This window comes from Octopus bimaculoides, chromosome 5 (genome assembly GCF_001194135.2).
Source record: "Octopus bimaculoides isolate UCB-OBI-ISO-001 chromosome 5, ASM119413v2, whole genome shotgun sequence".
Classification (NCBI taxonomy): Eukaryota; Metazoa; Mollusca; class Cephalopoda; order Octopoda; family Octopodidae; genus Octopus; species Octopus bimaculoides.
Window position 1 is genome coordinate 118433702 of NC_068985.1, and position 14559 is coordinate 118448260.

Genomic DNA, 14559 nt, shown 5'->3' on the forward strand with positions numbered 1-14559 from the left:
AAAAAGTTGTGTAAAAGTTAACTTATCTCCCACTTAATTTTTATTTACTTTTTTAATTTAACTAAACTGAACAATTACCCCAAAATACTAACAAAACATTTTATTTAAAAAAAAGTTATAGATCATAAACATCTCTCACATCAATCAAAAGATTCTGGAATGGATCATCATTAAATTGATATCACTACATGAATTCAACTAAGTAACTATTAAGACATGTCCTGGCTGTTCTAGTTTCTCTTTTATTCTGTCCTAGGCTAGCAACGCTTAAACGAAAAAATGCCCAGGTTTTCAACGTGCCAATCAAAAACACGAGTTGTAAGCGTTAAAACTGATCATTTTAGCGAAATCAGCGGAAGTAATGTAAATAGTGCAGGGGTAATTTGAAATCAGGTTTAGGATACCCCAGTGGACAATTTGGAATCGATTTCACATTACCGAGAGATAACTTGCAATGGGAAGTTGGTAACTTGAAGTGTTTTTACACCGGTATTTAAGATGACAAGAATGACTAGAAACTATACAGATTCACCGGAATTTATATCAATAGGGGATTTTAGTTTTAATCTCCGATTATATACATCAAATTCCTAATTTGTCGTATTGATAGAAGGCAATGTTTTTTTTTTACAACTTAAAAGTTAGATAGCGTCAAAGACCTTATTTAATAATTCACTTTAAAAAACATCTAAATAGCTGTAAGAGTCAAAGGTTTAAGAAAGTTACTTCCCTTTGTTTATTTATTACTTCATTGTGTGGAGGTAAGATTAGTTAGTCATGTCAACATAGTTTTGTATCTAATACATACGTTCATGTGTTGACATTCCTTAATACTCGCACCTTTTATCCTACCGGATATATTCTTTATTCGTGTTATTATTATTATAGCATAAAGCCAACGAAGAAGGATAACATGTTTAAATTAGCTATTGGGTCACGTAGCTGAACGAAGATTTGTTGCTGCGATATTTTATGAGAATTGGATATTATAAGCAATGCTCGCTAAAATTACCATAGCCGGTACTTTTGTGTTCTTCGCAGTTTTATATCTTTTGAGATCGATGAAACGAAAGAAATTGAACATACAAGGCAAAGTTGTCCTCATTACTGGAGCAACATCCGGGCTTGGGAAAGGTTTGTAAATTAAATTTATTGGTGTTATATGTTGCGTCCGAAATCCATAGTTTATTCTTTATTTTCTTCGCCTTTGTGCAAGTGTTAGCAACAGTCTGTGTGTGTGTGCTTGTGCACTGTTATTCTCAAGTCTCTAATTATTTTTCTACAGAAATGGCGGAGGTAAAGATCATGGACTACCCCCTTTAAGTTTTTTTTGTTTTTTTGTTTTTTTTACAGGGCGAAGATTCCGAATCTGCAAAAAAAATGTGCATTTCAAAATTTTAATTCTCCGCCAACCAATTTCTTAAATCTTCATTAAAAATTTTTTTTTTTTTTTTTTGGCGAAATACGTAGAAAAATACGAAGATTGGTTAAAAAAAATTATTAAAAAATCTGTCGGTCTACAGAAATTTAGCGCATATTTTTTAATGGAAAATGCAACCTTATTCAGGGCTTCGGACACTGATACAGGTACCCAAAAGTAACCAGAAATGTTCTCTGTGGGACAAGCCCGATGTAGTTCAGACTTCTGGTGCTAGAAGCCACTTGGTGCGATCATTAGGCCTCAGTCTGCTGATCGGTGTTGTCCAGTGAGGTCATACTACCACATGGCATGTCGTTGTTTTGCAATGCTTCTCCCCTGTTTGTTGATTTTTGCAATCGCTGAAACGAAAGAACAGAGTGCTTCTGTGAAATTCTGTTTTCTGCTAGGGTAAACAACAGCCAAAACAGTTGTCATGCTTCAAACAGCTTACAAAGACGCTGCAATGAGCAAAGAACAAATTTACAATTGGTTTCTACACTTTAGGAATGGTCACTTGTCACTTGAAGACCAACTTCATTCAGGACGACTGTCAACCTCCCGAACGAATGAGAACATCATGAAGTGAACTTGGAGGACCGTCACCAAACAATTGACAAACTTGTTGATATGACTGGTGTGTCCTGGAGCCCTTGTCGATGAATTTTGAGCAAGGAATTGCAAATGAAAAGAGTAGCAGCAAAATTTGTGCCTCTCTTGCTCATGGATGATCAAAAACAGTCGCGACTGAATGCGTGTCGTGAACTGAAAGAACAGTTGGAAGTTGATTCAGATCTTTTTTCGAAGGTCATCACTGGTGGCAAAAGCTGGTGCTACAGAATTTGCAGAAGTGGAAGAGGTGAAGAAAAAAACATAGGAGGCGTTAAAAGGCATTACTTTGCAAGAGTTCCAGCACTGCTTCGAATAGTGGAAAATGCACCAGGACCGATGAATTGCTCCTAATGAAGAATACTTTGAATGCAATAAAAGTGTAAACATGTAAAACTAAGTGAATAAAATATTATTGCAAAATTCCAGCTTCTTTTTGGTACCCCCACGTATTCCCAGACCTGAGTACTGGTCAGAATGGTCGCAACAAAGTGGGTTCTGCTAAAAGTATCCTGGGGCTAAGTCAGGAAGTGGTGGGAAACATAATTTAAGCTTTCATGGGAGGTTTCATTACAATGATGTTGCTTTCATGATGGATTAATCCAGTGCTAAACAATACCAAGACAACCTAGAATTTTAGTTTTCTACAGGCATTTCCTTGTGTATTTGGGTAGCTCATACCCCTTTTGAGTTTCTTCGGATTCCTTGATTTTCAATGTGTTCCAGCATAGCCGCAGTCTAATGACTGAAACAAGTACAAAAGAAAAAGGAAAAACAAGATGTTTCTCATGCTAATTACAAAAATCATAATCATTCATTGTCAGAATCATAATCTCCATATTTTTAAATGTGAAATTAAAAAGAAAAAAAGAGTTGAAAACAAAAATTGGGGTTGCAGAGGTGGGGTGGGGGTTGGGGACAAAATTGTAATCTCTAATTAAAAACATAGGAATCCAAAGAATTTTTTAAAAAAAAAGCATAGGGTGCATATTAGCATGTCCACAGTTCATATTACCTAACTTTAAGAAATAGATACCAAATCATCATAAAATGTCACAAGTGCTTTAATCAAAGTGGAAACAGATTACTATTTAACTAGACTAAGCACCACATCTTAAAAACCTTCCAAGGTAAAAATCATCGCCAGAGGTATTTACATTTTTGGGGCTTTCTTGCTCAAGCGTTAACATTAAGCACAATAAAGACCCAGTTTATGACAAGGTTTGCTAGCTGTGAAATTCCCACCATAGACCAAAGCTATTTAGTGCAACAGATGTCTCCAGTGGTGGAGTGGGATAGATGAACACACACACAATACAAATTTCTTATTTTCAAGGTACTAACTGTGATTTCAGGGATCTAGTTTGTTCAAGCAGAACTAATTATTGGCACTTGTCATTTATTTTTATATATTTTTTGTCATTATGTGATGAAGGGATTGTGTGAGGTTTTTACGTCTCACAATTTAATAATGCAACCCTGTCAGAAACATAAAAATCTGTTGGCATATTTATGTTCCTGTTCAACTCAGGTTTCTGTTGAGTCAAACGGATGAAAGATAAATCTTCCTCTGTGCAGGATACCAAATTATTACAAGTGGGTTTGTTTTTCTTTCTTTTTAACGGGGATGAACTTAGTATTGCAAGTCAGCAAACTATAGTACAATGACTGCTGCTGCTGTGACCACAGTGGTCTTTACCACCTGGGATATTTTATTAGAGTTACACTATGATGTAATACACAGCACCAATGATAAGTGCAGAAGAATAGCAACTGTCACATATGGTCTAAATTCACTTTATCCTCTTTCACTGCATGAGCCTATGAAGGAGCTTCTAGAAATGGAAAACAAATGTTAACTAACATTATTTACATTTGACGGATATTTGTCCCATCTTGTTTGTTGTTAACACAACGTTTCGGCTGATATATCCTCAAGCCTTCGTCAGGTGTCTTGGGGAAATTTCGAACCTGGGTTCTCATTCCTAACGATGTTACTATTATTATATTATTATTATTATTATTATTATTATTATTATTATTATTATTACTATTATTAATCAGGTCGCTGCCGTGAATCGAACTCGGAACCTTGGGGTTAGTAGCCCACGGGCATATGGCGTAGTGGTTAAGAGCGCGGGCTACTAACCCCAAGGTTCCGAGTTCGATTCACGGCAGCGACCTGATTAATAATAGTAATAATAATAATAATAATATAATAATAGTAACATCGTTAGGAATGAGAACCCAGGTTCGAAATTTCCCCAAGACACCTGACGAAGGCTGGAGGGTATATCAGCCAAAACGTTGTGTTAACAACAAACAAGATGAGGACAAATATCCGTCAAATGTAAATAATGTTAATAATTCCTCATCTCTTAAATATAGAACTGAAATGTTAACTACTAGAAATGGCAGCCAAATCTCCCTCGCATCAAACATCATGTTAAAGGAAACTACATTGAATAATATAATATATTCTTCCTGGATACACACTGCATGGGGGTAGTCATGAGTAGAATGTCTTTGATTATAGGTCTGCTCAATGATGGTTGACTTAGATTTTTAAAAAAAGGTGCACAGAACTAGATTGAACAGTGGAAGAGAGAAAGTAGAACCTGCCTAGACCACAGCACTGCACCATATGCAATGAACTACTGCATGTCTTGTATGTCTTCATGTTTTTGGTTAAGTCAGTGAGGAAGCCTATATGTTGTCGCCTGACTTACTAGAAATAGCTGCCAGATCTCCCTCAAAACACACATTAACATCTTAAAGACAAGAAGGACACATTGGATGATGTAGTTTCTGATGCGCAAGAAGACAAAATAGTTACATTTGGAATGCATGAAATCATAAGTTTGCTTGATCAAGGATGGCCTGAGACTAGACAAGTATGGAAACCATTTCTAATCACTACTACAACCTCCACAAGTCAAATAATGATCCCCTATACAAGTGGTCCTCAACCATTTATTTTACTTATGGACCCCTTTGATTCCCATTTTACTCAGGTGGACCCTCATAGTTATTCGATGTTTAAGAAATCCCATTATATCTTTATATCTAAATATTTTTAGAAATTGTATTAAAAAAATTGCTAAATACTTGGTGTATTGCAAAAATATAACTAATTTATTGCACATAAATTTTAATAAAATCTTATATAGACCCCTATAAGTCATTTGAACCCTGGTTGACAACCAGTGTTCTATACAGTCAGCAACCTGCTAGAAATAGCAACCAAAGTGCCCTGCAATTACATCCTGCCTTCAATAAAGAAATATATATTGATCATTGTACTCTCTAATGTACAAAAGGATGGGATTGTTGTGGTTAGAGTACTTTTTTTTATCTGCTTGGTTACATCAAATCAGTAAATAATTGTTCATCTGACTGACTGTATTTTAAGTTTACTTAGTTAATGGGTGAATCGTTGACTAAATTAATTCAGTGTATTATTGGAACTTGTATTATTGACTGCAAAGGGATGAAAGTTAAAGTCCATCTGCTTTGAACTCAGATGAAAGTTAAAGTCCAGCTGCTTTTTAACGAGGATGAACTTAGTATTGCAAGTCAGCAAACTATAGTACAATGACTGCTGCTGCTGTGACCACAGTGGTCTTTACCACCTGGGATATTTTATTAGAGTTACACTATGATGTAATACACAGCACCAATGATAAGTGCAGAAGAATAGCAACTGTCACATATGGTCTAAATTCACTTTAGTCCATATGTGAAGGATTTGAACTCAGAATATTTTCTTTTGTCTTTTGGTCAGGGGAGAAGGCAGTGCCCATTACCTGTTGCAGGGCCTCCAAGATAGGAGGGTGTAAGATATCCTCAAACCAAAAGCCTGGCCTAAATGATTGCAACTGAGAGGACTCTGCTAATGGCACTGAACGTACCAGGTGGTGATGGTTTAAATCTACCATCCAAATAGGCTGTAGTGGTATTTGAACTCAAAACACAAAGAGCTGGAGCAAATACTGCAAGGTACTCTATCTGATGTTTTAGTTCTGTAAATCCATCACTTTGGATTGGTACTTTTTTTTTTTATCAACCTTGAAAAGATGAAAGGCAAACTTGATCTCAGTGGGACTTGAACTCCATATGTATGTATGTATGTGTGGATATTTATATTCTGTGTTCAAATGAAAAATAGCTGAGCTACAGCCACTGTTGCCTGTTACCATTTCCATATCAACATATCATCCTTTAACAAGTGGAATGAAGATTCTTTTACTATAATAAGAAGTAAGGGTTAGTGGCAGGAAGGGCATCCAGATATGAAACAATGCCTTGATAATATGTATGCATCTGACCCGTGCTAACATGGGAAAACAGACGTAAAAACGTATGAACACAAGCTAAAGGCCACAAATTTAAAGGGGAAGATTTTAATTTATTCCAGTAGTTTACTGGTACATTTTTTATCATCTTCTGAAAGATGAAAGACAAGCACTGGCAGGATTTGAATTCAGGACATTAAAGGCCTTAACTAAATATTGCAAAGTATTTTGTCTGCTATTTGAATAATTTTTTCCTCGTCCTCATTGTTGTTTAATGTCAGTTTTCTATGCAATGGTGATAAAATCAAGTACAACAACAATTGTCATTTTATCTTGTAGCTTGTGCTGAAATATTTTACAAAGCTGGCTGTCGAGTGATTCTAGCTGGCAGGAATTCAGAAAAGTTAGAGGAAGTCAAAAATGAATTGGTTGGATTGAAAGAAGTAAGTAATACCTGTTTATATTATATATATGTTTGTGTGTTCATGTGTACACACTTACATGTGCACAGTCATACAAAGACAAATGCACAGCTGTATAAAGACACATAGATCAATGTGTGTGTGTATATTTACAAAGCAGTATGAGTTAGCATGTGGATTACTGTTGGTTTTGTGGTCTTGCTGTACAGGCTCTGCTTGACTTGATGTTACAGAAATTTTCCATACTGCATAGTTATGCAGAGGCCTGAAGAGTGAAACAACAAAACTATCAACAATCTGCATGATAAATTAACTTATATTGCCTTATACTTCTGTATTAAGTAATATATATATATATATATATCATCATCATCATCATCATCATCATCATCATCATCGTTTAACGTCCGCTTTCCATGCTAGCATGGGTTGGACGATTTGACTGAGGACTGGTGAAACCGGATGGCAACACCAGGCTCCAATCTAAATTTGGCAGAGTTTCTACAGCTGGATGCCCTTCCTAACGCCAACCACTCAGCGAGTGTAGTATATATATATATATATATATATATATATATATATATATATATATATATATATATATCTTTTGATATTTATGATATTTATTAAGTATGACATGATGTGTTCCCTGTTAGTATGAATCAAACACTTTAATGTTTTCACACTTAAATCATCATCATCGTTTTATAACAATATATGCACACACACACACACACACACACATATATATATATGTATGTGTGTGTGTGTATATATATATATATACGGAGAGAGAGAGAGAGAGAGAGAGAGCTCCAATTCACTCAGCTGCGGAAATGAGTTGCAACATCACTGGTGCCAAGCTATACTGGCCTTTGCCTTTCTCTTGGATAACATTGGTGATATGGAGAGGGGAGGATGGTATATATGGGCAACTGCTGGTCTTCCAGAAACAACCTTGCTGAGACTTGTATCTGGGAGGGGAACTTTCTAGGTGCAATCCCATGGCCATTTATGACTGAAGTGGGTTCCAAAAAATATAATCCTAATAAACCAAATTTGAGACTGCTGTATTTGTAGAGGTTTTGTTGAAAATGTTTCTGCAGTATTCCTTATGTTGAAATTCTACAGTCCTGATAAGCTCCAGAGAAGTGGAGTTTGTGACCCCTTCCCTTCATGGTTGTAGCTACTTTACTTGATCTGTTAATGCACTTAAGAAAATTCTTCTAATGAATTAACTGTGTACTGCCAAGCAAAGACCCAGTTGAATAAAACTTTAGTTTGGATACATATTTCTTTAATCCTCATTATTTAAACATATGACACATGTATCTCTCTCTGCCTCTCTCTCTCTCTTACACACACACACATTCTCTCTCTCTTAGCAGTCATTTGTATTTGTACGCATATATCATTATTATAATATACACATATATGCAATTTTTTAAAATTATGTTTATTATTATTTACAGGGCTGCAGTGACTACACACCAGCCATTTTGCAGATAGATTTGAGTAATTTAGCATCAATACCAAAGAAAGTTGCTGAAGCTGTAAGTTTCTATGATAGAGTGGACATCCTTATTAACAATGCTGGACAGAGTTATCGTGGTCAAGTATTAGAGACAATTTTAGATGTTGACCAGAGACTCATGACGGTCAACTACTTTGGACATGTAGCTATTACAAAAGGTGAGTTGAATAGAAAATATTGTTTACTGATGAACACTAATTTAAGACGGCAAAAATATCAACAGGCCGATTGAGAGAACATGAACTATATATCTGTCACTTGAATGGTGACTGTGTTATAGGAATCTACCATTTTATCTCTCTCAACTTAAATACTATAAACTAAAGTATCGCGAAATGTATAGAAAACAGTGAATTAAAGAAGGCTTGGGAAAGGTTGTTGGAACACTAAACAATATTAACAAAGACATTGAAATGTTACACTAGAAATATTTATTTTTGGTTATTTCAGGTGACATACCCCTTTTCAAAGAGAACAAAAGTTTGGGAAGTAAACATGTCCATTAGGTTACTATTTTAACTGCTATTATGTTTTGATGCTTGAGACAACAAATAGCACCAGAAGTCAATATGCCCTGTTTCCAAACAAAGTAATATTTCCCCAGGGCTGGGTATGTTTGCATAGAAGACTGGGAATGAGGGTCACCACTTATGTGACAGTGACATTTGTTTATAACTCTCATGTTATGTCAAACAAGAAGACACTTATATAAATGTGTATATTCAGTTTTTATCTATCAAATCCACTCACAAGGCTTTGGTTGGCCTGGGACTATAGTAGAAGACACTTGCTTCAAGTGCCATGCAGTGGGGACTGAACTCCAAACCACATGGTTGAGGAGCAAGCATCTTAATAAAGGCAGCCATGTCTTTTATTACATTTTTTTTTTAAAGACACCTTATCTTAGAGAACCTCAGGATTTTTCACAGAAACACTTTCTGCAGTTGCTTGATAGAAAATAGCAGCCAAATCTCCCTGAAATTAAACTATGTTGTTTTATTAAAATGAAGTACACATTAGATAATATACTCTACTGCTCAGAACTAGGTAACAACAACAGCTGTAGATGTAAGGTTTGAACTAATGTGCATGTCATCAACATCTTTGCCTGAGTTATTGTGCATGCATGGAAATGTCTGTATGTACATACGAGGACGTAACTGACCAACTTTCATAAGAAAAATCTTATCTAAGGTATCTGAAGTATTATTTATACTCTTTTACAAAAGAAAACAGCATTGTGCATTGTGAAAAAAAAAAAACAAATGTCATTTTCTTTTTTTTTTTTTTCTTTCAGCTCTTCTTCCTGTTATGATAAGTGAAGGAGGTGGGCATATTATTGGAATCAGTAGCATCCAAGGTAAAATTGCAATACCGTATCGGACTGCATGTAAGTAAAATTTATGATGGAAAAATATTTTTTGGCCTTAATTCATAATTTCTGTTTATGTTAAGTGGAAATATGGAGGGGAACTGAGTAAAATGAAGTAGAACAGAGTGCTAGAACAAATACTATAAGGCATGTTATCCTACATTCTAATGACTGCCTTTGGTATGTGACATATTTCATGACGCCTTACAGACATGATGTATCATCTCTGCTTTTAACCCTTGCTACTAAAGCAACTTCTGCTCTTTTGAGCTGGACACTTTTATACTTACTTTATTAATAAAAATCTCTTGTGTTACTCTCATGCATTTTATGTCTCACACTAAATATTTCACATACCTTTAATTTTCTTGTAGACATCTACGTAGTGATCGTGAAATTAAGCATATCTCTCTTACCATATGGGAAGTCTTGAAAAACTCATGCACATTACACCTCCTTTATAAAATTTATTTATAACAACCTGCTGAATAGCAAATATTTAGACTTTGCTCATGTAATGAGGGAATACATAAACTTGCTTTATCAGAGGTAATGAGAATCCAAGTATGATTTTAATCTGGATTTCTGAGATGTTGGATTATCTTTATCATACACTGATATATTCAGACTTATGTGTCCCCATCTTGGTTGTTATAATCACAATGTTATGGTGGTTGCACACTCTGACCATCTCCAGGTGTTGTATTCAGTAACATTTTCAGGAGTTTGACTCAGATGTTCTGTCAAATTCATTGGGATAGATTGTTTTCATTCCATTAACCATCCCTGGGATATTCTCATAGTAGCCATTCTACTACTGGTGATAATGCTTATTTGTTCTGCTTAAATCAGAGCACATATAGATCAACTGGTACAGCGATTGAACTCATAATCACCAGGTAAATGAGAACACTTAACACTAGAGATTTAATCAATACTAATGTTTACTATTTCCCTGATTTATCTGGTTCAAATGGAACAAGCAAGCAACATTACAAGTTGGGGAGAGTCACTAATACCAAACTCTCTATAGTATGAACAACGAAATAAGAAAAATCTGCATGGTTTTAATAATGGGTTGGGTTTCAAATTCTGAGAACATTACTAAATACAACAGGCATCTGAAGAAAGGCAAAAATACACTGGTCAAAATATTCTGACTATAGCAACTCAGAGGACACTAGTTCAAATGTTAGTGTACAATAATCAATCCAAATATCATCATCATCATCATCGTTTAACGTCCGCTTTCCATGCTAGCATGGGTTGGACGATTTGACTGAGGACTGGTGAAACCGGATGGCAACACCAAGCTCCAATCTAATTTGGCAGAGTTTCTACAGCTGGATGCCCTTCCTTATGTCTTCATAAAAGTATTTGAGTTGGAATCCTTTTGTCAAAATAAATCGAATTCTGAGTTCTGGATGTTGTGACCATAATCATTCTTTTATTATATCATTCCCACTAGATGCAGCATCAAAACATGCATTCCAAGCTTTCTTTGATAGTTTAAGAGCAGAAGTGTGTGACAAGAACATCACTGTGAGTGTCTTAAGTCCAAGCTATATCCGTACTAATATTTCTATAAATGCTGTACGTGCCGATGGATCACAACATAATGGTAAGTCTTTTAGTTAATTCCTTGTATGCTTATTTTTGCCACTCAGCTTGTGTATATGATATTGCCATTTCTGTCTGTCTTTTAACTGACTGAATAATATATTTGTTTCTTCTCCCATGTATATGTACAGTTGCACATGTGTAGATGTGAGAATAAGATATTGGGCTTCATGCTTCATGCATTGTGAGTTCAAATAGGCTCAGGTTATTTTGTTGTGTTTCTAAGGAGAATGCTATAGCCACAAAGCCTCAGTCTACTTTATTGTTGGGAATTGATACCCAAGTTTCTGGGATTGATCTTTCATTGATACATATCTCTCATCATGAAAGGTTATACATTTATGTAAAACCTTTCATGCTGTATATGTATGGTTTTAGAAGAGGTACACCATGCTTTTGCATGTCGTAAGATGTGACTAAATGGGTTGGCACCACAAAGGGCATCTGATCATAAAACACTGCTTCAAAAAGTCCTAACCAACTCATGCTAGCATGGAAAAGCAGATATAAGAACAATGATTTTAAATATATAAGATTTGTGAAGAACCGGTTAGGTTTGATCTAAGAATGTTGAACTTAGGCGCAAGAGTGGCTGTGTGGTAAGAAGGTGCAGGATTGTGGCTGTGTGGTAAGAAGCTTGTGTCCCGACCACATGGTTCTGGGTTCAGTCCCACTGTGTAACACCTTGGGCACGTCTTCTTCTATAGCCTCGGATCAACCAAAGCCTTGTGAGTGGATTTGGTAGATGGAAACTGAAAGAAACCCGTCATTATACATACATACATACATACATATGTGTATGTTTGTGTGTACTTGGGTGTGTCATTGTTTGTTCCTCCCACCATTGCTTGACAAATGGTGTCGATGGGTTTACGCCCCCGTAACTTAGCGGTTCGGTAAAAGATGCCGATAGAATAAGTACTAGTCTTACAAAAGATAAATCCTGGTGTCAGTTTGTTCAACTAAAGGCGGTGCACCAGCATGGCCGCAGTCAAATGACTGAAACAAGTAAAGAAGAAGATTAAATGACCCTGGATTTAGAGAAGTGTAACAATACTTTATTGCAAATCTGTTTAGTCAATGCTACAGGGGATAAATGAATATTAGAGCAGTGACGACAATGAAAACTACAGTCTAAAATAAACGTAGCTGGTCTGCTTTACTTTTCTTCCTTCAGGAACCTTGAAAATGAAGTGATGACATATTCTTTTTTCTATGTTTTAAGGCATTGCTCATGAACTTGGTAGGTCCTTTGAGATTAATATGGTTGATGTTTGGTTTAAATATTTATAAACTGACTCCTGCTCAGCGGCCAGACAAGCTTTTATGTATGATTTGTAAACAAACAACTTGCAACCGTTTTTGTATGATGGTGACTTTTGTTTACAATTGGTGTGAACATGTTAAGACAAGGAAAACACACACACATGTTCATTCAAACAGATACATGTATGATGGACTTCTGACTGTTTCTGTCTACCAAATTTCTCTTACAAATCTTTGGTCAGCCACAGCATAGTGACAGAAGACATCAGCTGACAGTGTGACAATGTCCATACAGAGGTTGTGAACTCTAAACCATGTGGTTCCAATAAGAACTTCTTGACCACATGTACCTATGTTTATGAGTTAAAATATAATATTTGTTTTTTATTGTATCATGCTATTTAAAAATATAATTTCTTTCTTTCATCTTTTTCTAGTTTTAGATAACACAATTGCAAAAGGAATGAAAGCAGAATATGTTGCTCAACGTATTCTAGATATGGTCCTATGGAAAGAGCATGATGTCTTACTTGGTCCTCTTCATCACAGAATTGCCTGCTATCTACGACCAATCTTCCCAAATATATTCTTTTATATAATGGCAAAGAGAGCATTAAAGGAGCGTCATGAATTTGATAAGGAGAAGTAGAGTCCCTCATATTTGTTCATATAGTTTCCTAATTCCCTTTCTTTTGCTTAATAATAAAATTTCCTACAAACTGAAATGACATTAAGCCTTTCTGAATACATGACTACTAATTAAAAATAAATTGTGTTCTGTTAAGGTTAAAGTCGTAACCATTTGCAAAATGGTATGGTGAATATCATCATCATCATTATCATTTAACATCCGCTTTCCATGCTGGCATGGATTGGACGTTTTGACAGGAGCTGGCTAGGCAGAAGACTGCACCAGGCTTCAATTTTGGCATGGTTTTTACAGCTGGATGCCCTTTTTAACACCAGCCACCCCACAGAGTGGACTGAATGCTTTTTACGTGGCACCAGCACTGGCAGGGTCAGCAAGTAACTTGCAAGACAAAGAAAGGTTATTAGAGTGTGAGAGACAGAAACAGGTGTCTTGCTGTAGAGGAGATACAAGGTTACCCTGTCAGAGAGAGAGTGAGAGTGGTCAAGATTGAGGCCAGAAACAGGTGTGTTGCTGTAAAGGAGACACATGGTTAACCAGTGAGAGGGAGATGGCAAGAGAAAGAGAGAGTGGAAGAGAGCAGGAGAGAGATGGTTGTGAAGTGCCAGGGCATACTCACACGGAATGGGGAACAAAATATAAATGGGATGGTAGAGTTCTTTTATCTTTTACTTGTTTCAGTCATTTGATTACAGCTATGCTGGAGTACCACCTTTTAGTTGAACAAATCGACCCTAGGACTTATTTTTGAAGCCTAATACTTATTCTATCTGTCTCTTTTTCTGAACTGCTAAGTTATGGGGACATAAACACATCACCACCAGTTGTCAAGCGGTGGTGGGGGACAAATATAGACACAGAGACACACACACACATAGATATATACATACATACAACAATCTTCTTTCAATTTCCATCTACCAAATCCATTCACAAGGCTTTGGTTGGCCCAAAGCTATAGTAGAAGACTCTTGCCCAAGCTTTATACCACAAAGTTGAGATGGGTGCTGGCAAAGTGCATTTACCTCTAACTTCCTTAGAGACCTCCAAATAACAGAGTCAGGAACTCTGTCAAAAGCTTTCCCCAGGTTGACAAAAGCCAAGTACAATGGCTTACTTTTGGCCAAATACTTTTCCTGCAGCTGTCTCACTAGGAAGATGGCATCTGTGGTACTCATCCCAGGTACAAAACCAAACTGCATCTCATCTAGTTTAATTCTATTTCTAATCAATTGAGTTATAACTCTAACTTTCATGAGCTGGTCCAGCAATTTGATACGTCTGTAGTTGTTTATAAGGCATCACCTTTACTCTTGTAGCAGCTAACTATAATACTACTACACTAGCCATTGGGAAGGACACTTTCCTGAATAAC

General features: G+C 36.1%; 1 protein-coding gene across 1 annotated transcript; it reads left to right on the plus strand.

The window, feature by feature from the left end:
• The first annotated feature begins 375 nt into the window (after positions 1 to 375).
• On the plus strand, positions 376 to 13265 carry LOC106883673 (dehydrogenase/reductase SDR family protein 7-like). The gene is made up of 6 exons (XM_014934774.2): positions 376 to 1134; positions 6661 to 6764; positions 8216 to 8435; positions 9575 to 9667; positions 11118 to 11270; positions 12973 to 13265. The coding sequence occupies exons 1-6, from the start codon at positions 996 to 998 to the stop codon at positions 13182 to 13184; spliced, it is 921 nt and encodes a 306-aa protein (XP_014790260.1). The 5' UTR covers positions 376 to 995; the 3' UTR covers positions 13185 to 13265.
• Positions 13266 to 14559: the final 1294 nt, after the last annotated feature.